Consider the following 21,561-nt stretch of genomic DNA (forward strand, 5'->3'; position numbering starts at 1 on the left):
CAGCAGTGGGCCGTTTCTGACCTACTGTCTTCTTCCACCGGATATACGGGTGCCTTCCTGTGCGTCGGCCGGCTCGGCCGTCAGCGCCCCAGGGCAGGGCTGTCGGGAGGCACAGGGCACAGAGTTAAGGACGGGACGGGGACGTTTGATGCAGCGGGCAAAACAAACACCGGCTGGGCCTAGGAATCCTGCCAAGCCCGGTAGTCTCAGCCCATGCTCGCCCCATCCCTAGAGCCACAGGAACGGGGGTTGGGGGGCTGGCCCGGAGCTGGGATACTGGTCCCTGGGCCGCCCATGTGCTCAGCCGCACAGCGTCCTCCGGGCGGGGAAACTGAGGCAAGGGAGCCTCCGGCCTCCTCCCGGCCTTCCGGGCCTAGCCTCGTTCCTCCTCACCAGGGCAGCATGCCAGCCCCGGCTGTGAGACGGGGAAGGGCGCCGCTCGAGTCAGGGCCGCGGCTGCTATTTCTGCCCGTGAGCGGCCTTCCCTGGTACCTCCACTTGGGAGGCGGCCGGGAAGGCCGAGAAACGGGCCGAGGCTCCTTTAAGGGGCCCTCGGGGGCGCGCCCGGCCCTTTTGTCTGGGCGGCGGCGGCGACGCGCGCGTCAGCGTCAACGCCCGCGCCTGCGCACTGAGGGCGGCCTGCTTGTCGTCTGCGGCGGCGGCGGCAGAGAAGCCCATCGGCGGCGCGAGCGCCCCCGGCCCGGCCCGCCCTTCACCTCCCGCGTCGGCTTCCCCGGGCTAGGAGCGCCCCCGGCCCGCCTCGGCCCTCCCGATCCTCGCAGCCCGGCCGTGGCCGCCCGCGTCTGCCGCCGCAATGATGATGATGGCGCTGAGCAAGACCTTCGGGCAGAAGCCCGTCAAGTTCCAGCTGGAAGACGACGGCGAGTTCTACATGATCGGCTCTGAGGTAGCCCGCGGCGCGTCCTTGCCCTCCGGGCCTCCCGGCCGGCCCGGTTCCCGCGGGAGCCTCGGGGCGGGTCTGCGCGCCGGGAACGCGCGTCTCCATTCATCGCGGAGGGCCTGCGTGCGCGTGCGCGGCCGGGCGCATCGGGGCGTGGCCTGTTGGGCGTGGCCGAGAAGCCCCGCCCCGGCCTTCTGGGCACGCCCACCCGTGTCCCGCGGGGACGCGGTGGGTGGATCGGGTCGAGAGCGTGGTCTATCGGGGCGTGGTCGAGCAGGCCCCGCCCCGCGCCCGGCAGTCTGGGAACGCTCACGCGTGTCCCTTAGCCGCGGGGATGCGCCACGCGGGCCAGGGTCCCGGGGGTCGCGGTGGCCCCGGGTCCGCGCTGAGTTCCACAACTCCAGCCGGACGTACAGAAACGGGGTGTTGGGTTATCCCTTGCTGCACACGGGGCGAGGTGTTGGACCCCTCGCACGCTCCCTCCCTCTCTCCCTCATTGCCCCAGCTGGAATCCTAAAACCGCTGATTCGAAACACCGAACTTAGTCGGGGCTCACCCGCTTGGTGTTCTTTGACTTGGAGTTGGGCGGGTGGGCGTTCTGATCTTCCATTATCAGTGAGAAGACAGGTTGGGAGAACGATGCTTGATTTTGGATGGCTAGGGCCCAGCCAGCCCTGAGCTAGATCCAGCAGCAAACGGGAGGCGCCTGGCACTTCGGCCATCTTGGACTAACTCTTGAGTTAGTGCAAGGGAACGAGCCCGGACCCCTTCATCCTTACCTAAACGGTGACCTTTCAGCACTCTGTGAATCAGCTGGGTGACTGACTCTCACTGGCAGTGTGCACCAAGTATATGAAGTTCTTCCAGTGTCCCTCAGCCTTTGGCAGTCTCCGGCGTGTGCGTGTGTGTCCACACACACATTTTAAAATTACAGATCCGCAGTTCAGATGTGCAAGCGCCGAGCAGCAGTGCCTCCCTTTTGTAGCGAGGCGAGTGCGGGTCTTGGGGAGTTACAGCGATCACAAACGCCGACGCTTGCTTCTCCTAGCAGCAGTTTTCAGTTTTACACATTTCACTCTTTTGTTCTTTTTTACAATTTTTTTTCCCTCTTCACGATTGAATACACTGTGAATGAATTAAGCCTCATGAAGGTCACACTCAATGAGGCTTTCGGGATTCCCTGTGACTCCCTGTGGCTTGTCTGACTTGTATTGAGTTATGAGACCTGTGTTGTCAGTAGCATCAGAACTTTCTGTGTTTCCTTTCCTCACCGGTTTTTATGAAACACGGGGCCGGATGCAACGTATTTTCACATTGTCACAGAAATGCTCCTCTTGACAGCTGGCCGTACTGGAGAGAGGCGCCACTGCCTGCCACGTGCCGCAGCTCAGAAAGGTCTTCGCCAGCCTGTGGGCACGGAGGTGGCATGTGGTGACCGGCAGGTTAACTAAAGAAACCTTCACCCGATCTAACGGGCAGGAAAAGCGCTCGGTTTAGCATTGGCTCTGAGTCGGTGGTACTTTTGAAAATCAAGCTTGTGTTTACTGGGTGGAGCCCGGTGCCAGGTCGGCAGAGTGTGAGGAGCTCTGGCTCCAGCCTGGCGTCCATGGCACTTGTCTCGGGTATCTGATGAGATGCTTAGGCTAGACAGCTTCTGCGACTTGCCCTGCAGCACATCTTAGATTGAGAAAGACAACTGCAGTCTTCTGTTTCAGCCCTGGTGAGTGAGAAGATTTGTCCTGAGATGCAGTTTATGGAGACCAGACGGCAGGAGGGAGAGGCAGTTGCCGTCCGGGGCCTGACTTTACCGTGTTCAGACCTCAGGAGGCCTGGGCAGGGTTCAGGGCTAGACTGGCGTCTACTCACAGCCAGCAGCTCCTCTGACAGCAGTGGTGCTTGGCCCCCGGGCCAGTTTCCCTGGCCAAATAGCAGGCGCTGATTTCCAAGAGGTGCGCCAGGCAGAGCAGTGCCCACAGCGCCCCCCACCACTCGGGGGTAGCAGCCTTGGGAGGGTACCTGCAGCTGCCCCAGTCCTGCCCCCATCAGGGGCAGCCGCCATCACCACACAGAGGCACAGCCGAGAGGAGCCCAGGGAGCCTCCATACCCACACCTTCGTTTTCCATTTGGGAAACCCGGGTCCAGAGGGGGCAAAAGCTGGTGCAGGGAAAACCCAGGGGGCAGACCAAGTCCCCTAAGTTCTGAAGGGACCTCGGGAAGGGCCTAGGATGCTGGGAAGCCTGCAGGACCTGCACGGTGGTAGTGGGGGCATTAGGGTCAGTGTCTTGTCAAAAACCTCCTAGAAACTCTGTGTTTACCCCCGGATGGTAACCACGCTCAAGCCAGATAACTCGCAAGGGCCTGCCCCTGCAGCAAGGAGCAGGAGGGACGTTGTGGCCGCTCTCTCACGCTGTTCAGCAGCCGTGGTTGTGTAAATCTCTAAACTCATGAAAAATGGAGAAACTGTAAATACTATAGTGGGGTAGGTACATGGGAAAATAGCAGAAGTGGGTCCTTCGTGGGTGAACTTTACAGTTGATGAACATCTGTCAAGAGGAGTAGGGAGGCCGAGAAGAGGGCAGTGTTGCCCGCTCACAGAAGGAGCCAGCACCCAGTCTAGCGACTGTCCCCTGCCACGTGATCGAGTGGTTGTTTCTGAAAAGTCGGTGAAGCAGTGGAGTTTCTTTGTAAAAACGTTAGGACTAGGTTTGTTTTCGTCAAGTAAGTTGTACTTTGAGTATCTGGCACAGGCAGGCTATTGTTTGGGGCAGTGATGATGTATGCAGCCACTCTAGTGATTGCTGATAAGCACTTTGAAACTCTTTGGAAAATTCCTTTGGTATTTCTGGTTTGAGTTTTGTTACTAAACAAAGCAGCAAGGGCCACGGGGGAAATTATCCTACATCTGTCTAAAATTAAAAGCCCTTTTTGGTGTTTATTACATCGTAAAAATATCAAAGTCTTAAGATAAAAGGAAGAGAGGCCTTACATTTTTGGACTGCGCCAGAGATCTTTAGTGCAAAGTCAGAGCTTCTTGGGGAGCTCTGGGGGGCCGTGTCTCACCAGCGTCTGCGTGGCCCTTCCTGAACTTGGTGCTGTCGCCGGGAGGCAGAGCTTACCCCCTGCCAGTGGGCCAGGTGCGGGCCAGACCTTCGCTGCTGCGGAACCCCTGATGTCAGCAGATCGGGCTTTGCCTGCTTTCAGAGCCCGGCGCCTGCAGGCCGCGCGTGGTCTGCGTGTCACTAAGGTGGCAGAGCCTCTGCGCCAGGGCCCTTCCCTTCCCCGAGGAGCCCTGGCCCTCGTAATGAGCCTTCTCGCTTTACCCCTAGGTGGGAAACTACCTCCGTATGTTCCGAGGTTCTCTGTACAAGAGATACCCCTCGCTCTGGAGGCGACTAGCCACTGTGGAAGAGAGGAAGAAAATAGTTGCATCGTCACATGGTAAAAAAACAAAACCTAACACTAAGGGTGCGTCTTCACGAGGGTTTGTAAACCTGTTTCAAAACCACTCGCTTATGTCATGAAGATAAAACGTTTTCACCCCGGCGCGTCTTCACGGCAGTCCTGACCTTAGCGTGGCGGAGCGCCCCCGGGGTGGGGGTGGGCTCCCCGGTGCGGGTGGGGGTCCTCGGTCAGGGTGGTCGGGGTCAGGGGATGCCCGGCGGTCGGAGGGCCGGGCGGGGCGCGGGCGCGGTGAAGACGCACCGGTCTGAAAACGTTTTAGGATTGCTGTGATGCTGTGCCATCCGCGGGCGTGCGCCATCCTCACCCTCCATGCGCCCGGGCGGTGGGGCGGCCCTGGCCCCGCCCCCCTCCGGGCTTTCACCGCTTCGCTCCCCGTCCCCACCCCCCCAATCCACCCCGTGGCACCTGGTCTGGCAGCTGGTCCGCTAGCGCTCGCTCGTGTGCATGTTTGCCCCGTGGTGTGTGGCCCTGGGCCACAGGGCAACGCCTCCGGGCCCGGGCACCAAGGCGCCCTGGTGGAACCGGCCCGCGCCCCGCGTGCGCGCGCCCGTGTGTGTGTGTGTGTGTGTGTGCGCGCGCGCGCGCTCACCCTCTTGCGCGCTCCGCAGTCTGTCAGGTGTGAGTGTGTCCGTGGCGCTGCCGTGGTCTGTCCACCGCGTTCTTTTAACGCAGGAGCCGGAGCCTCTTGTCCGCGCACTGCTGTGACCGTTCAGCCCCTCCCTGGCCCTCCTGCGCCGGGTGCAGTGCCGGTCACTAACGCTGTGCCCCTGGCTGCGCTTCCCCCTGGTGAGCCTTGGCGACCCCGGGCCTGGCGCTCCCTGGGGAGCCGCCTTCTCCTAACCCCGCCCCGTCTCCACCGGCTCCCTAGGCAAGCTGTGGTCGGATGCCGAGAACTCGGGCTCCCAGGGCTGCTGGCGCCGGGGCCAGGAGTTCTTGTTGCGTTGCAGCAGCTCTTTCCAACTCTCTGGGCTCTTGTTTTAAAAGAAAAAGTGTTTCTCATCCCTCATCCCATCTCCACCTCGCTTCGTGTCGTGGACTGCAGCGGTGTCAGACCTCTTCCCGCTGGCCGGCTCCCTCTGGAGCCCTCCTGTCCCCAGAGGCCCTGTGGCTGGAGCCCGTGCAGGCGGCCCGGCAGGGCTTCTGGAGAAAGCCAGGGTCCAGGCCGCCCCTTGGAAGAGGCCCGCATCGGGCAGTCGTGAGGTCCACAGCCGCTTCCCCCACCTCCTGCATGTGAGGACCTCGGTGTGCTGCGTCTCCTGGCTGCTCCTGCCCGCCGCCCGCCCGCAGGCTGACCGCAGCCCCACCTCTGGTTGCAGATCATGGATACACGACCCTGGCCACCAGCGTGACCCTGCTGAAAGCCTCCGAGGTAGAGGAGATCCTGGACGGCAACGATGAGAAGTACAAGGCTGTGTCCATCAGCACCGAGCCCCCCACCTACCTCAGGTACTGCCGGCCCCCTGTGCTCACAGGCCATCTTCTCCAGGTTTCCAAGTGTCTGTCTTTGGAATTTCTAAGAAACGTAAGCCAAGCCCTGGGTTCTGGAGAGTTGGTAAGAATGCTTTGAACTCCCAAAGAAATACACAGCGGTTTTGAAGTAGAAACTTGGGTCCTTTGAAAGCACGTTTACGTCCCCAGTTGAACAGGCGAGGGTCATGGGGACGCGGCTGCTTGTGGGTAGTGTTTGTTCATTCAGACTTACCAGCAGAACTTGGACACGCTAGTAGACAAGTAGATAAAGGGTATAGAGCAGACACACGGGGAACGGTGTTCGTCCTTCAGTATCGTTTCTAAAATGCAGAGTAAAAATAGACATAGCTGGCAGCATAAAGAAGCAGGGAGGGAGGGAGCTCACTGGGCCGCTCTGCACCACGGCTGCCCTGCGCCAGGCTCTGAGGCAGCCTCAGCCGCGTTTGGATCTCCGGCCCAGTCGTCTCAGCCCCGGGAAGCACTTTACAACGAGGGCTGTCCTGAACCCAGAGACAGCCTTGGTGTTGTGGGAGAGTCCTGCCTGGGGGAGGCGGGTGGCAGCAGAGAGCCGGGGCTGCGTCTGTGTGCTGGGCAGGCAGACCGGCAGCGAGCCCGGGCCACGCGAGTGAGGCGGGCAGCAGGCCTGCTGGCACCTTCAGCTCTCCAGGCACGAGACCTGGGGCACTGGCAGTGGGGGAGGAGGGGGAGGGGGCGGCCGCGTGGACAGTCCCCTGCCAGGTTTTCTCCCAACTGCACCATCGGATTCTTTTTCTAACCCCTCCCCCGCCCCCACAACCCCCCGAAGAAGGTGGTGTGCTCACGGCCTGGCCGATTGTAGACGTGAGCGCTGCAGATGGCTTTTCTCGCCCCAGTGGTGTGGTGAGGATGGCGGGATAGCCGGGCTTCCCTAGAGAAGTCACCGGCGGAGATTACGTGCATGTGGATGGGGCTTTGAGATCCGCACGCAGCAGCCGGGCACCTTGTGTGGGGCAGTGAACGCTCCTGGTTGAGTCCATCACCTGAAGGAGAGAGCTAGGCCAGTAGCCTCCTGTTACTGGGCAGTGAGAACTGCTGTGTGGCGGTGGGGCTGCAGGAAAGCCAGCAGTGGGCTCCACTGTCAGGAGGCGCCTGCCCAGTGCCCAGCCAGCCCCCCAGGAGGGGTGGCACGCCTCCTCCCCCACACTAGCCAGATCGGGCAGGGGCCAGTTGGCCCCCGGGGCTCTTGGACAGCCCTCTCTGCAGTGGAAGGGAGGCTGAGTGGTGGGACTCAGATGCCTGGACCCCGCGTGGCCTTGTGTCGTCCCACTCGCGTGCTGCGACGTGACTTGCACTGTCCACTTGAGGCCATCAGGCAGGAGGGGTCAGCCAGGCAGACTCGGCCTAGATAGGAGAGGCTGCTGCAGGAGGGGAGCTGGCCTCGGGGGACCTGGGTGACAGCTCTGGCTGGAGACTCAATGGGGAAAAGTGTGATGGTCCACACCCATGCTGCCCACACGGGCCCAGCGCGCCAGCTTCGCCCGTGGAAGTTACAAAGGATCCGACCTCACAGCCCCACCCACCCACCCACCCCCCGGAGACGGGAGGCACCTGATCTGAGTGGGCACCTTTTCCCTCTTGGCTTGCAGGCCCGGAGTAGAAACTTCGAGCCAGCTGGCCTGTGGCGGCGACCCCGTCTTGCCGCCTCAGCTCTTGGTCCTGCCCGCGTTAGCCCCGGGCCCTGTTTCCCTAGCTCTCTGGTGTCAGGGCCGGGCAGGAGATTCGGGTGGGTCCTGGCTCCCCTTGGTGTGTGGCTCCCCCCCTGCCCCACCCCAAGGGGTGCTCCTGGGCCCAGGCGCTGGGGTGCGAGGGGCCCCAGCTGCAGAAAGGAGTGAAAAGGCCACCGCCTCTCCCTCCGCCCCCCGTCCTGGAAGGGTGCTGTCTTAGTGGGAAACTGGGCAGACGTCACCGATGGTGACACGCTGTGGGACAGGGCTGCAGAGGTGAGCTGTGCAGTCGCTGCGCTAACGGCTCCCTGGGCCAGCGGGGTCGTGGCCCAGGGGTGACGAGCAGTCTCGCAGACAGACAGCCCAGCCCGGGAGCCTCAGCTCAAAACGGCCTTTGGTATTTTCCTCGTAGTAAACGCCCCCTGTAACTTGGAGAGAAGGGCTCCCCCGTGGGACCTGAGTTCCTTGAGTTACTTTGAGTCCCACTTTCTAGAGTATCTTCCCATCCCTGAAGGCCCGGAGGCCAGAGGTGTTACCTGTCTCAGGCTGGACTATGCGTCTGAACTAACAGCCTGATCAAAAGTGTGCAAACCCCTGGGGACTCTCAGCTGCCCGCTGAGGGCAGGGCCCCCCCAGGTCGGGACCCTCTCTGTGTCTCCAGCCCTGGCCCCCTGCCCAACCATTGACCTGAGCCTCCTCTCTGCTGCCCTCGGGGCTCTCCTGGAAATCTGCCCCCCGCCCCACTGTGAACCCTGACCTTCTCTCCTGAGTGCCCAGCACAGGGTGACAGCTCGTGGACTGGGCTGGGGCCGCCTGCCCTCTCCTCCTCCCCTAAAACTGGTGACCCCGAGCAGGTGCCACTCAGAGCCTGGAGAATAGCCACCTCGGAGCTGGGCGCACAGGCCAGCATACCCCACTGGCCACGACCTGGCGGCTAGGGGCAGCTTTTGGCCCATAGGCTGAGCAGATGGGTGTCCGTGTCTCCCAGGGAACAGAAGGCCAAGAGGAACAGCCAGTGGGTGCCCACCCTGCCCAACAGCTCGCACCACCTGGACGCCGTGCCCTGCTCCACTACCATCAACAGGAACCGCATGGGCCGCGACAAGAAGCGGACCTTCCCACTCTGGTGAGGGGCCTCGGCCGTGCGGCCTCCCGCCTGCGGGCTGTTGCCCGCTGTCTGCTCGTTGCCGGCGCCCCTGCGTCCTTGGAAAGCGGCTCTCACCCCTGGGTCTAAGGGGGGCGCACCTGTTTTCCTTGCCCCCCGCCGTCCCCGTCTCTTCCCTCTTCCCCATCCTAAAGGGCAGGCGTGAGCGCGGAGCTGCCTTGCTCTCCGTCCTCTGGAGCTCCCTCGGGGTCCAGGCTGCAGGTGGGGAGCCCTGGGCGCTTGGCCACTGAGACGCCCCAGCGTCCCTCCCGCCCCCCGCCCGGTCAGCACCCCTCCTTCACTGCTCCCCCAGCAGCATCTCGACCCTCCTGCCCCTCGGCCTTTGTTCCAGGGTTTCTTCTTCTGGACATACCCTTTCTTCCTCAGAGCTGCTGGGAGAATCCTGCCTGCTCTGGGGCTTAAACCTCTCGTCCTGCGGGGAACGTCTGAGTTTGTCCTGCTGCCCGAGTTGGCAGCTCCCGTTCCGCCCCGTGTGGACTCCCACCGGCCCTGTCTCTGCCGGCTCAGCCCGTAGTGGACAGGTCCTCTCTGGGCAGGTCTCAGTGACCACTGGTGCAGAGAGGGAGGCCCTGGGCACAGGGACACAGCCCGCTTTGCTGAGCATGCGGCCGCTTCCCTTCCAGCTTCGACGACCACGACCCAGCTGTGATCCACGAGAATGCGTCCCAGCCCGAGGTGCTGGTCCCCATCCGACTGGACATGGAGATTGATGGGCAGAAGCTGCGGGACGCCTTTACCTGGAACATGAATGGTCCGTCCGCCACCCTGGCTGGCGTGCACTCAGCTCTGTCTGCGTGGTGTTGGGGGGTCCTGTTGTCACCCAGGGGTGGGTGGCAGAGGAGGCAGGGCTGAGCGGGCTGACCTTAGGCCCCGTGGTCCACTGGTGGCTCCCCCCTCTGTCTCCGTTTCAGAGAAGCTGATGACCCCGGAGATGTTCTCAGAGATTCTCTGTGACGACCTGGATCTGAACCCGCTGACGTTCGTGCCGGCCATTGCCTCCGCCATCAGACAGCAGATCGAGTCCTACCCCACGGACAGCATCCTGGAAGACCAGTCAGACCAGCGCGTCATTATCAAGGTAGGCGGCTCCTCACCCGCAGCAGGCCTGCCTTGTCCTCGGAGCTTGCGAGGTGCGGAGGTGCGTGGAGGCCTCGACAGGAGCCTGTCTGGGGTCCGTGTTGTGGGGCAGGGCTCTGGAAGGCTGTCTCTTGGGCAGCTTGTCCCAGGAAGGGCACGGGCCGACTTCTGAGGAGGGCATCACGTTCTGGGCGCGTCCAGGTGTGACCCAGCTGATGGGCAGAGCAGGGAAGGGTGCATCGAGGCGGGCACACTGCCGCTCTTGTTGTGGGCAGGCTGGGCCAGGCATACCCCATGCTGTCTCAGCAACCCCCGCAGTCCTGGGGGGCGTCACGAGAGAAGAGGGGGCCACCTGCCCCGAGCCCCACTCAAGAAGGCCTGCCTGGTGGTGAGCAGTATCTCCCTGTGGTTTCGATCTGCATTTCCCTGTTGATTTGTTGTTGTTCGGTAGCTCAGTCCAGCTGTTGGGGATGCATGGACTGCAGCACGCCAGGCTTCCCTGCCCTTCACTCTCTCCCGGAGCTTGCCCAAACTCACGTCCATCGAGTCAGTGATGCCATCCAACCATCTCATCCTCTGTCATCCGCTTCTCCTCCTGCCCTCAATCTTTCCCAGCATCAGGGTCTTTTCCAATGAGTCAGTTCTTCGCATCAGGTGGACAAAGTATTGTAGCTTCAGCATCAGTCCTTCAGTGAATATTCAGGACTGATCTCCTTTAGAATGGACTGGTTGGATCTCCTTGCAGTCCAAGGGACTCTCAAGAGTCTTCTCCAACACCGCAGTTCAAAAGCATCAATTGTTCGGTGCTCAGCTTTCTTTATGGTCCAACTCTCACATCCCTACATGACTACTGGAAAAACCATAGCCTTGGATTTGGACCTTTGTGGGCCTTTCCTTGCTGATTAGTGGCCCTGTTGGCCATCTGTTTATTTTCTGTGTCTGCTGAAGTCCTTCCCAGTTTTGAGTCTGGGTTTTGTTGTTTTCTTGTTGTTTTACCAGTTCCCTGTATCTTATAGATAGCGATCTGTTTTCAGATCCTGTGATTTGCAGATGTTTTCTTCCACGGGTTGCCTTTTTATGTTGTTGATAGTGTCTTTTGATGCATAGAAGTTTTTATATTTTGGTGAAGTCAGTTTATTTTTTCTCTTATCACCTATGCCTTTGACGTCATATCTGAGAAATCACTGCGAAATCCAATGTCGTGAAGCTTTGCTCTGTTTTTTCTGAGAGTTTTATAGATTGAGCTCTTCCATTTGTATGTCTCATCTATTTTGAGCTAATTTCTGTCTGTGGGATTAGGTAAGGGTCCCACTGCATTCTTCCGCATGTGTATGTTCTTTTTTCCCAGAACCACTGGTTGCAAAGACTAGCCTTCATTGAATGGTCTTGGCATCTTTGCTGAGAATCGTCTGACCACCTGCTTGAGAGTCTGTTTCCGGGCTGTCCCGTTGGCCCATGGCTATGTTCTATGTTAGACTCACACTGTTCTCGTTGTTGTACCTTTGCAGTCAGTTTTGAAATCAAGAAGTGTGAGTCTTCCAGCTTTGTTGTTCTTTTCGTCATTGTTTTGACCAGACATCCTTTGCTTTTCCTTAGGTTCCATATGAATTTTAAGATTTTTTTTCCTATTTCTGCAGAAATGCTATCGGGATTTTGATAGGGATTACATTGGCTTTGTAGATTGCTTTGGGTATTCATGTTCAGTTCAGTTCAGTCGCTCAGTCGTGTCCGACTCCTCGCGACCCCATGAACCACAGCACGCCAGGCCTCCCTGTCCATCACCAACTCCCGGAGTCCACCCAAACCCATGTCCATTGAGTCAGTGATGCCATCCAACCATCTCATCCTCTGTCGTCCCCTTCTCCTCCTGCCTTCAATCTTTCCCAGAATCAGGGTCTTTTCCAGTGAGTCAGCTCTTCGCATCAGGTGGACAAAGGATTGGAGTTTCAGCTTCCACATCAGTCCCTCCAGTGAACACTCAGGACTAGTCTCCTTTAGGATGGACTGGTTGGATCTCCTTGCAGTCCACGGGGCTCTCAAGAGTCTTCTCCAACACCACAGTTCAAAAGCATCAATTCTTCAGCTCTCATCTTTCTTTATGGTCCAACTCTCACATCCACACATGACTCCTGGAAAAACCATAGCCTTGACAACTTAACAATTTTAAGTCTTCCAATCCATGGACATGGGATGTTTTTCCATTTATTTTTGTCTTTAATTTTTTTCAGCGTTTTATGTTGTTCACTGTACAAGTCTTCCATCTCCTTGGTTAAATTAATTTCTAAGGATTGTGTTCTTTTTGATGTTACTGTGATTTTTTCACGCTTCCTTTCTCGGGTTGCTCGGTGTTGGCATACAGAGATGCGGCTGGTTTTTGCCTGTGGACATTGTGCCCTGCTGCCTTGCTGAATTCACTCACTAGTTCTAACAGTATCTTGTTAGCATCTTAAACTCTGCATATAAGATCATAACATCTCGGAACAAAGATAGTTTTACTTCTTCCTTTCCAGGTGGATACCTTGTATTTATTTTTCTTGCCTAATTGCATTGAGTAGAAATTCCAACGCCATATTGAATCAAAGTGGCAAGACTGGGTATCCTTGGCTAGTTCCTGATCTAAGAGGAAAAGTTACCAGTCTTCTACCATTGTGGGTGATACTTGCGGTGGTTTTTTTTGACTGAGTTAATCTTGTAGATGTAGTTTCCATCTGTTCTTAGTTTACTGAGTGCTTTTATCGTGAAAGCATGCTGAATTTTGTCTAATGCTTTTTTCCCCAATTATTGAGATGACTGTGTGGTTTTGTCCTTCGTTCTGTTCAAGTGACTCATTGCACTGATCGGTTTACTTACTGAGCCATCCTTACGTTGCCAGAGCAAGTCTCCCCGTTTATAATTTGTGTCATCATCACATCATCTATAATAGTGTGTAATTCTTCTGATGTGCTGCTGAATGTAGCTTTGCTCGTGTCTGCTGAGGTTTCATATCGATGTTCACAGTAAGTATTGGTCTGTACTTTTCCTTTCTTGTAGTGTCTTTGTCTGGCTTTGGTATCAAGGCAGTGAGTTATGAAGTGTTCCTTTTTTTTTTCAGTTTTTTGGCAGGATTTGATAAGGATTGGTGTTAGTTCTTGAAACGTTTGGTAGAATTCACCAGTAAAGCCATCAGATCCTATCTTTCTTTGTAGGGAGTTATCCAATTACCAACACATCTTCCTTGGTAGTTAATCCCTTTGCAGAGAGATAGGGGTTGTTTTCCTTACCCCAGCTAGCAGCACAGGGGCGAAGCCGAGAATGAAGGGGGGACGTTCTGGAGAGAAAGGGCATTGAGGGTGCGGCCTGGCCCCGGAGGGGGGCCACTCCAGCTCATGTCTGTGCTCCCGGGCCAGCTGAACATCCATGTGGGGAACATCTCCTTGGTGGACCAGTTCGAGTGGGACATGTCAGAGAAGGAGAACTCACCCGAGAAGTTCGCCCTGAAGCTGTGCTCCGAGCTGGGGCTGGGCGGGGAGTTCGTCACCACCATCGCCTACAGCATCCGGGGACAGCTGAGCTGGCATCAGAAGACCTACGCCTTCAGGTAGGGGCTCGGACGGGTGGCCGCCCCCGCCCCCCTGTGGGGATGCCTTCGGGACTTGCTGGAGCCTCGGTGCCAGCTGACTGAGGGCCGCCCCGCGCGCTCGGCGGCCTGTCGCCTCCTCCCGTCCCCTGTCCCAGCGGGGACATTACTGAGACCCTTGCTTATCCCCTGGCCTTGTGCTCAGTCTTGGACAGGTCTGCCCCCGCCGAGGGGGGTCTGGAGGCCACTGCCGCCTCTTGTTCCGTCCACAAGCAGGCGGCGGGTGCCCCGTGGGAGAGGAGGTGGCGTTCAGGCCGCCCACAGAGCGGGGAGGGGATCTGGTCCCACTGCTGGCGGCAGTGGACACGGGCGAGCTCCTCACGACCCTGGCGTGCCTTCCGGTTGCCAGCGGCCCCGGACCCGGTGGAGCTCGCCCCAGGGAACCCCGTCCCTCGGGCCCCCTTCCACCGCGGGAGGCTTCCAAACCGGATGTTAGGCTTTACGCGGCTGCTCAAGCTGTCACCGTCCCCATGTGGAGGCCGCTACCAAGGGACCGCCCTTGACAGGGAACAGCTGAGGGAGCGTGTGGGGCTGTTTGCGTCTCAGCTGCTTCTCCAGAAACCCCGGGAGGCAGCGCCCACCATGTTCCTGGGACTCTGAGCCAGAGAAGGAACAGCCGCCACACGGGGCCCCCTGCGACCGCCGGCAGCCCCGGGGTCCAGGCCACGCCCCGAGTCCAGTGGGAGGCCTGCTCGCGGCACCTGTCCATGCACAGCTCACGAGCTGAGGCCAGCAGGCCTGGGGCCAGCCTGGGGGGCCTCACTTCCCAGAGCAGATCCTGAGGTCCTGGGAGTGATGTCGACACCAAGTCCCTGGTCCCTGGAGGCTGACTCAGAACGCACCTCTCACTGCTGTGCAGCAGGGGGACTCGGAGGGGGTCCCCTCACAGGCCTGGGCCGAGCCCCTCCTGCTCTGACATTCAGGGGACCTGGAGATTTTTCTCCCCAGGTGGCACTACTGGTAAAGAACCCCCCTGCCAGTGCAGGAGAGACGTAGGTTCTCTCCCTGGGTTGGGAAGATCCCCTGGAGGAGGGCATGGCAACCCGTTTCAGTGTTCTTGCCTGGAGAAGCCCATGGGCAGAGGAGCCTGGCAGGCCACCGTCCATGGGGTTGCAAAGAGCTGGACACGACTGAGTGACTGACACTTCCACTTTTCAAGAGTTCGTTACACATTCCAGATACAGGCCCCTTACCACATATCTGAAGACACATAGGCATAGGCACGTGTCTTCTCCTTTTGTGGGTTTGTAGTTCACTTACGTGACAGTGTCCAGTGTATGTTTTTTTCTCGGGGTGCTTGTGCTGTTGGTGGCATAGCTGAGAAACCGTGGCCTGCCGGGTCCCGTCCCAGCACTGCTTGTTGGAAGGACTGCCCTTTCCCCATCGAGCGGGCTGGGCCCCTTGTCGAGTCGGTTGATCTTACCCAGGAGGGTGACACCGAGTTTTGTCCCCTCCTCCCGGTTGGGGAGGTGTGGAGGGGTATCACTTCCTGCAGTCTTGTTCTCATCTACCAGGTGGGCACAGCCGTGCCTCCCAGCTGGCCTGCCACACCTGTGAAGTTGTCAAAGTGAGGTCCCGTTGAAGACGCCCCTCCGGGCCCTCTGCCTGCTCCGGCATGGCCTCCCTACTTGCACCTGGCGGGTGGTGGGAATGCAGGGTCCCAGGTGGCCTTGAGGCCCAGAAAGCTGAACGCCCGGGAGGGTGGGCTCCTGGCTCCAGGCCCCTCCTTCCAGGCCTGAGCAGCCCTTGGTTTAGAACAACCCCCTGGGATGCAATCTTCCTGGAGCCACAGGGAGGTAAACACAGGGCCTCCAGGACCCGCGTTTGTTTAAGTTTAGAGGAAGACATATTTGCTCCCGTCGGCGTGGACTTGGTGACTTTTGTGTCAGCCTTCCCCCGAGGAAGGCAGCTGGGAGCCCGCAATGTGAGGAGTGACGTTTGGGTCTGCAGTGCTGGCTTCTGGATTGCCGCAGCACCACCTGGCTGGGAAGCTGTCGGCAGGGGCGGCCGGGGCAGCCAAGCCACCGGCCTGGGACTCGGGGGCACCGGCTCAGGCCCCAGCCCCCATGCAGTGGGTGTGTGCTGTTTTGTGGCAGTGGTCCTCTGAAACTCCTCGCAGCAAGGACACTGTCCCCATTTTCCAGATGAGGAGTTAAAGCTAAGGCCAGGGGCCTGTTTTTTCCTGTGCTGTCCCCTGGGGACCCCCACCCTCCCTCTGGGGGCTGACTCTGTAGGGCTCCCGGCAGGCTGACTCCTGGGGCTGAGCACCAGTGGCCCAGCAGGAGGCCAGAGGAGAGGACCCAGAGGCCAGCGTGGCGGCTGCGGGCAGGGCGGGCGAGGGCACAGCTGAGGCTTGCTGGCGGGCTGGGCCTGGCTCTCCTGGCAGAGGCAGCGCCTCGCCGAGGCTGACCCCCAGCCCTGAGTCCACCTCGCCAGAGGGTGTGCAGACTCCTCGGACGGAGTCTGGGCGCATCTTTGAGGGGCTCCGGGGTGGAGCAGTCAGGGCTTATGGATTCTGGGCCCCTGTGACGTGGGCCAAGGGGCCCCCTGCAGGCTGGTCGGGGCAGGGGCCCTGGGACTCCACTCCTGGGTGGATGGACTGCTTTACTCTCCTTTCTCCTGGACACTGAGCGGGGTGGACAGCCCTCCTCCTCCCTGCAGGTCCACTGGGAATGGCTGGGCCCGCAGCACTGTCCCGTGGACCCCTCCCCACATGCAGATCCGGAGATGCCATGTTGGCAGCATGCCCGGCCGCCCTGTGTCGGGAGCCGGGCGCAGAAGCCAGGCTCCACGTCCTGTCTGCCCGCAGGGGGGTGGACACTGCTTTCTGGGGGCCTCTGCTGCTGCTGCTCTGCAAGCTGTCCACCTCTCCCATCTTCCACAGCGAGAACCCCCTGCCCACGGTGGAGATTGCCATCCGGAACACGGGAGACGCTGATCAGTGGTGCCCGCTGCTGGAGACCCTGACGGACGCGGAGATGGAAAAGAAGATCCGGGACCAGGACCGGAACACAAGGTGCTGCCCCAGCCCCTTCCAGGCAGGACGGCCCTGGGCGAGGGGTCCCAGGCTAGCCCTTGGGCAGGTCTGACCACAGCCCAGAGCAGGCTCACTCTCCCTGGGGAGGGGGCGGGACAGAGGGCGGCTTCCAGGCCCCACGCAGCAGAGTGGCTGAGGGAGGGGCTAGGGGCTCCTGCCCCCTCACTCGGTTGCCTGAGAGATCCGGGGCTTGCTGCCCTCCCCCTCCCGCAGGCGGATGAGGCGTCTGGCCAACACAGCCCCGGCCTGGTGACCACCCCGCGGCGCCTGGCTCCCAGGGAGCGTCTGGAGATCGGCCCACCTCTCCTCCATCTTCTGGCTCGGAGGGGACCAGGCAGGGGCAGCCCGGCCATCCTGAGGAACAGGCCAGGGGCCTCCTGGTCCCCCGCCGCCCAGGGACACATTCCGTCTGCTGAGCCCGTCCCCACCACCCGTCTCTGGTCAGGAGAGGCCGAGTTGAGCTGTGTTTGTTTTTTGTATAGAAGCCCCAGGCAGGGCAGCAACACTTTCTAAATAAAAAGGCAACAGGTTCTGTTTCTTCAAAGTGGTGGCATGGAGCTGAGAATGGGGGCAGCATGGCACAGGCTGGCCCCTCACCCTCCTGCACGCACGTCCCAGCTGGGCCTCAGCAGGGCTAAGGCGCCCCTGGACCCCCCCACCCCCACAACATGAGCAGGGCCAGGGCTCCACTCAGCCCTGCAAGCCGCCCCTCCTGCCCCCACCAGCAGTTTGACTCCCCACGGCTCCCACCCGCCCAGCTCAGCAAGTCCTTGGAGTCCCGGGCAGGTTGGAAGTGGTGGGGCGCAGAGGGCAGGGCCACCTGTCAGTCCCAGCCCAGCCCCCAGCCAGGAGCGTGGCTTCTCTGTCCCTTGCAGGGGCCCCGTCCTCTGCGGGCGCTGCTGGCGGGCCTGTGCCCGCCTGTTCGCTGCAGCCGGTGGGCACCACTCCGGCCACACCTCCCAGCACCACGCTCCTGACAGGAGAGCTGGGGCCCACCTCCACCCGCGGCTGGTGCTCCAGCGGGGCCCGGTGCCAGCTCACCGCGTGACCCTGCATCTTCTGTGATGTGGACAGGTCCCCATGCAACCTGGAGGGTGGCACCTGGGGGCTTCCTCCTCCTGGGACCAGGCCCTGCAGGTGACCCAGGCCCAGTTGCGTTAAGCCCGTGGGCCCAGGCCCTGGACCTTCCGTTGCTGGCACCAACACGGCGGGGGCCTCACAGCGGGAGGGGCAGAGCTCCGAGGGTTTCCAGCTGCTGGGTGGGCTGCGATGGGCCTTGCCCCTGGGCTTGGGGGTCTCGTGAGCACATCCTAGGAACTCATGCTCCAGCCTCTGCCTTCCATACAGAGCAAGGGGACGGCAGGGCTTCAGAGAAAAAGGCTCCAGGCCCAGCTGGCCTCGCAGACACTGGGGCTCCACCAACAGGGGGGATGTTCCGGCCACAGCAGGAGCTGGCCTGAGCCCCAGAGCCCGCTGGCCAGGCGGCACCTGCCTGGGAAAGGCCCGGGGCGGGGCCTTCACCTGCCTACCCACTGCCAGGCCCGCTGCTGGGCGCGAGGTTTCACGACATTAAGGTCCAACTCCACAGCGAGTCCTTTTATCCTCTGTGAAAGTGACAGCCGGCGGCTGGTGCCGACCCAGGAGTAAACCACTGTGTGGACTGGTCCTCCAGTGCCCGTGAGCTGGGGGCCAGGTGAGGCTCCCGCGGGCCTCAGCCGCAAGCAGCAGGGGCGGAGCTTCCCAGAGGCCTTTGCCTCAGCCACTGGTCTCTGCAAACGCGACACTTGAGGCTTTGGAATCACAGAAAGGGCCTGGCCCTCTTCTGCACCCGGCCCGTCCTTCAGTGGCCTGGCCGGGAAATGAGGCAGAGGTCCCCTTGGGGGTCGCCAGTTCAGGACAGGAGGACCCTAGGGAGGCGTCAACGGAGGGCCCCCACGGCCAAAGCTCAGCACAACCCGGCATCCCAGTCCCAGCCCTGCCCCTGAGATCTGAGCCCGTCGGTGGAAGCTGAAGTACAGCACAGGCAGGGCGGGGATGAGAACCCTGGCAGGGCTGCCCTCTGTGCTCAGAGCTCTGATGGCGCCCGGGCAGGTTCTGGACCCTCCCTGGGCCTCCGGCTGTGCTGCCTGTGCTGGGCCGGAGAGCAGGTCAGGGCTGGTGGCCCTGGCTCTCGGCCAGCAGTACGTGCCCCGCGTGGAGAGGCTGGCCGTGGCAGGAGAGCCAGTGCTGTGGGGAACAGGCTGCAGGTCACTTGTTTATTCAGGGCTGGGGCCCGGGGCCCGGGCCCGGCCTCCAGGACAGGCAGCTGCGTCGCAAGCCAGGGGTGGGGGTGGGGGACCCGGCTCTGGGTGAGGTGGTCCTCACGGCTGCAGGGGTCCTGGCTGCTCCTCGGGGAGGGGCAGGTAATTGGGGTCCTCCGCTGGGGCATCCAGTAGCAGCTTCCTGTGAGGAGGGGCCCACGCTGAGCTGCAGCCGGCAGGGTCCCCCCCATGGGGTGGAGAGCCATCTGGGGAGGCAGGTGGGGAAGGCTGTCAGCACTCACAGGAAGCTGGGGGTCAGCAGCAGCCTCTTGCCTCCAGGCTGGTTGGGGAAGACGTCCTCCAGGAAGTAATAGACATGGCCCACCGCGATCCCTGCGGGAGAGCCGCCGGTGCTGAGTGAGGCCACCCGCCACGGCCCTGAAGCCCCCAGAGCATGGGTGTCCGATGCCCCGCACGGCCGGCCAGCCCAGCGTGGGCCAGGCTTGGCCCAGAAGTGGGCAGAACCTGGAGGAGGTCAGGCCTGAGGACATCAGAGGAACTAGAGCCATGAAGCAGGCACCCTGAGCCACCCATCCCCACCGGGTCGGGCCCCACCCAAGCATCAGCGAATGGGTCAGGCTCGAAGAAGTAAAGCTGATAGGCTGGCTTGTTGGAGGGGCCGGAGGAATGGTAGCGCCAGGAGGCGGGAAGAGCGGTGGGGGACAGGGAGAGGACCAGGGCTCTGGCCCAGCACACCCAACTTGGGGCGGGCTCCCTGGACAGCAGGCTCACCCAGCAGGTCCACCAGGATGGAGTTGCCCAGCAGCATGGAGAAGCCCATGAGCGCCCAAGGCAGGAACGGCGCCTGGAAGGTGAGGAGGCCGAAGAAGTTGACCCTCACCCCAGGGCTGCGGCGGCTCCACACGTACACCAGCATGGCTGTGAGGGCCTGGCCCAGGAAGAAGAGGCTGCCCAGGAGCCCCAGTAGCTGGGCCAGAGTCAAGGTCTTGTGCCCTGCCCAAGGCCCCTCTGACTTCCTAAACCCCTGAAACCCTCAAGCTAGTTGGTTTCGCTTCCCACTCTAAGACCAAATCGTGGCCTCCAGGGGCCACCTGATCTGCCCTGCCTCTCCCCCTGACCCCAGCTCCCCGGCCCAGCCCTAGATCCTCCTGGCTACCTGCATTCAGGACTCAGCCCCTGGGCACCCTGCCCTGTGGTATTTTGGGTTTAGCCCTGGAGTTCGACAGGAGTTTGAGCACGTGATGTACGCTCAAAAACACCCTCAGCTCGGGGGCGCAACTCTCCCTCTGCGGCCGGCGCTCAAGCAGGGCCCCAGGGCCAGCACAGGCCCGGACCCACAGGTCCCCGAGGCCGGGAAGGATACTGTCATCAGGACGCCCCCGAAGAGAAACATGAAGACGAAGTCGGCCGTGCGGCCGCGGAAGGAGCCCTCCTCCAGCATGCGGCAGTAGCGGAACCTGCGGCGTTGGTATAGGAAGCGTGCCCCTTGGAGGGGCTCAGCCTCCCCGGGCCCGCCGCCTCCCGCCCGGTCCCCCGCCCCGCCCCCCGCCCGGCTCCCGGCTCCCGGCTCCACCACGGCGCAGGATACACGAAGAGCATGTTGAAGAAGAAGCTGAATCCCAGGGGCCCGAAGAAGAGGAAGTTGGTGATGAGCCTCCAAACCTGAGTGGGGTGCGGCGGGGTGGGGGGCGGTCAGGCCAGCGCTGCGCGGGAGGGGTTGGGCCAGCAAGTGCAAGGGGCGGGGCGGCCTCACCTGGAACTTCCGGAACACGAGGTGCGGGTTGAAGTAGAGCTGGAAGGGACTGAGGAGTTCCAGCTGCTGCGGAACCAGGAGATCTTAGAAACTGCCCCCCGACCCACCCACCCTAGGGGAGCGGTGGGGGGGGGGGTCCAATCGTAACCTTGGCAACCCCCGGGGGCGGTTACCACGGCGGCGCTCCCCCACCGCGGCTCCCGGCTCACCACGGCGGCGGTGGTGAGGACGCAGGCCGCGGTGTACGTCCGCGTCACCGCCGGCACCTGCAGGAATTCGGTCGCCAGCCCCCGCCACGCCATGGACGCTTCCCAGACATCGCGGTCCGCCTGCCGCGCTCTCTTAACCCGCCTCCAAGCCCCGCCCATCCGCCTTCAGCCAATCCGCACCTGCGGTGGAGCGCGCCCGCGGCTGGAGGGCGGGGCCCTGGGGCAGATAGCCAATAGGAAGAGATAGCGGAGGGACGGGGGCGGGACGGGGCGTAACTCGGGGCCAATGAGCAGGCCCCACGATGGAGCACGTGGCGGGTGTTGTGGTGCCCTCGGCGGCGGCGCGGGAGGTGTAGCCAATGAGGAACTGAGCCCTTAGGGAACTTAGGGACTACCGGTAGCGGGGACACCTTGGCCCACCCTGCGGGCGAGGCTGAGGCTACAAGCACTTGTTAGAGGGGGCCCCCCGCCCCCGTGAGACTGAGGGGTGCGGCCTCGCAGCCTCCCGCCCGGCCCCCCACCCGGGGTCCCGCCGCTTCCTGGCCTCCACCCACGCAGCGTGGGTGGGGCATGGGCGGGGCGGAGCCTGGAGTTGGACCGCCCTGCTCAGCCACCCTACCTGGGCTGGCTGGGGTCCCAGGCTGTCCTCTCTGAGAACCAGAGCGGGAAGGGAGACGCTCGGCGGCTGTGTCCAAATCTCCCTGCAAGCCCAGGCCCCGCTGAAACTGCCGGTTCCTTTGGGAAGCCCCAACGAGGGCCACCAGGGGAGGGGCAGAGTGGGGACCTGCAGCACTGGTGGGGAGAGAAGGTGCCGAGAGCGGCTGGCGCAAGTGGACGGGCTGGAGAGAGACTCGTTACTGGGGTGGGAAAGAGAAACTCCATGTCTTCCTTCTGATGAACGCAGTC

General features: G+C 61.5%; 2 protein-coding genes across 4 annotated transcripts; one reads left to right on the forward strand and one right to left on the reverse strand.

The window, feature by feature from the left end:
• The first annotated feature begins 622 nt into the window (after positions 1-622).
• Positions 623-16,962, forward strand: SMARCB1 (SWI/SNF related, matrix associated, actin dependent regulator of chromatin, subfamily b, member 1). Of its 2 annotated transcripts, none has more exons than XM_040251170.1 (9): positions 623-907; positions 4,229-4,340; positions 5,681-5,810; positions 8,526-8,663; positions 9,326-9,453; positions 9,614-9,780; positions 13,166-13,356; positions 16,280-16,411; positions 16,646-16,962. In XM_040251170.1, the coding sequence occupies exons 1-9, from the start codon at positions 815-817 to the stop codon at positions 16,683-16,685; spliced, it is 1,131 nt and encodes a 376-aa protein (XP_040107104.1). In that variant the 5' UTR covers positions 623-814; the 3' UTR covers positions 16,686-16,962. The 2 variants fall into 2 exon arrangements, with proteins under 2 accessions (XP_040107104.1, XP_040107103.1); XM_040251169.1 differs by having other exon boundaries at positions 628-907; positions 4,229-4,367.
• A 1,711-nt stretch (positions 16,963-18,673) lies between these two features.
• On the reverse strand, positions 18,674-20,760 carry DERL3 (derlin 3). Of its 2 annotated transcripts, none has more exons than XM_040251172.1 (7): positions 20,656-20,760; positions 20,447-20,509; positions 20,282-20,355; positions 20,057-20,150; positions 19,465-19,660; positions 18,975-19,065; positions 18,674-18,874 (listed from the first exon to the last, which is right to left on the reverse strand). In XM_040251172.1, exons 1-7 carry the CDS (start codon positions 20,746-20,748, stop codon positions 18,793-18,795), a joined length of 693 nt encoding a protein of 230 aa, XP_040107106.1. In that variant the 5' UTR covers positions 20,749-20,760; the 3' UTR covers positions 18,674-18,792. The 2 variants fall into 2 exon arrangements, with proteins under 2 accessions (XP_040107106.1, XP_040107105.1); XM_040251171.1 differs by having other exon boundaries at positions 20,447-20,512.
• Positions 20,761-21,561: the final 801 nt, after the last annotated feature.

The sequence above is a fragment of the Oryx dammah genome, unplaced genomic scaffold, assembly GCF_014754425.2.
Source record: "Oryx dammah isolate SB20612 unplaced genomic scaffold, SCBI_Odam_1.1 HiC_scaffold_12, whole genome shotgun sequence".
Lineage (NCBI taxonomy): Eukaryota > Metazoa > Chordata > Mammalia > Artiodactyla > Bovidae > Oryx > Oryx dammah.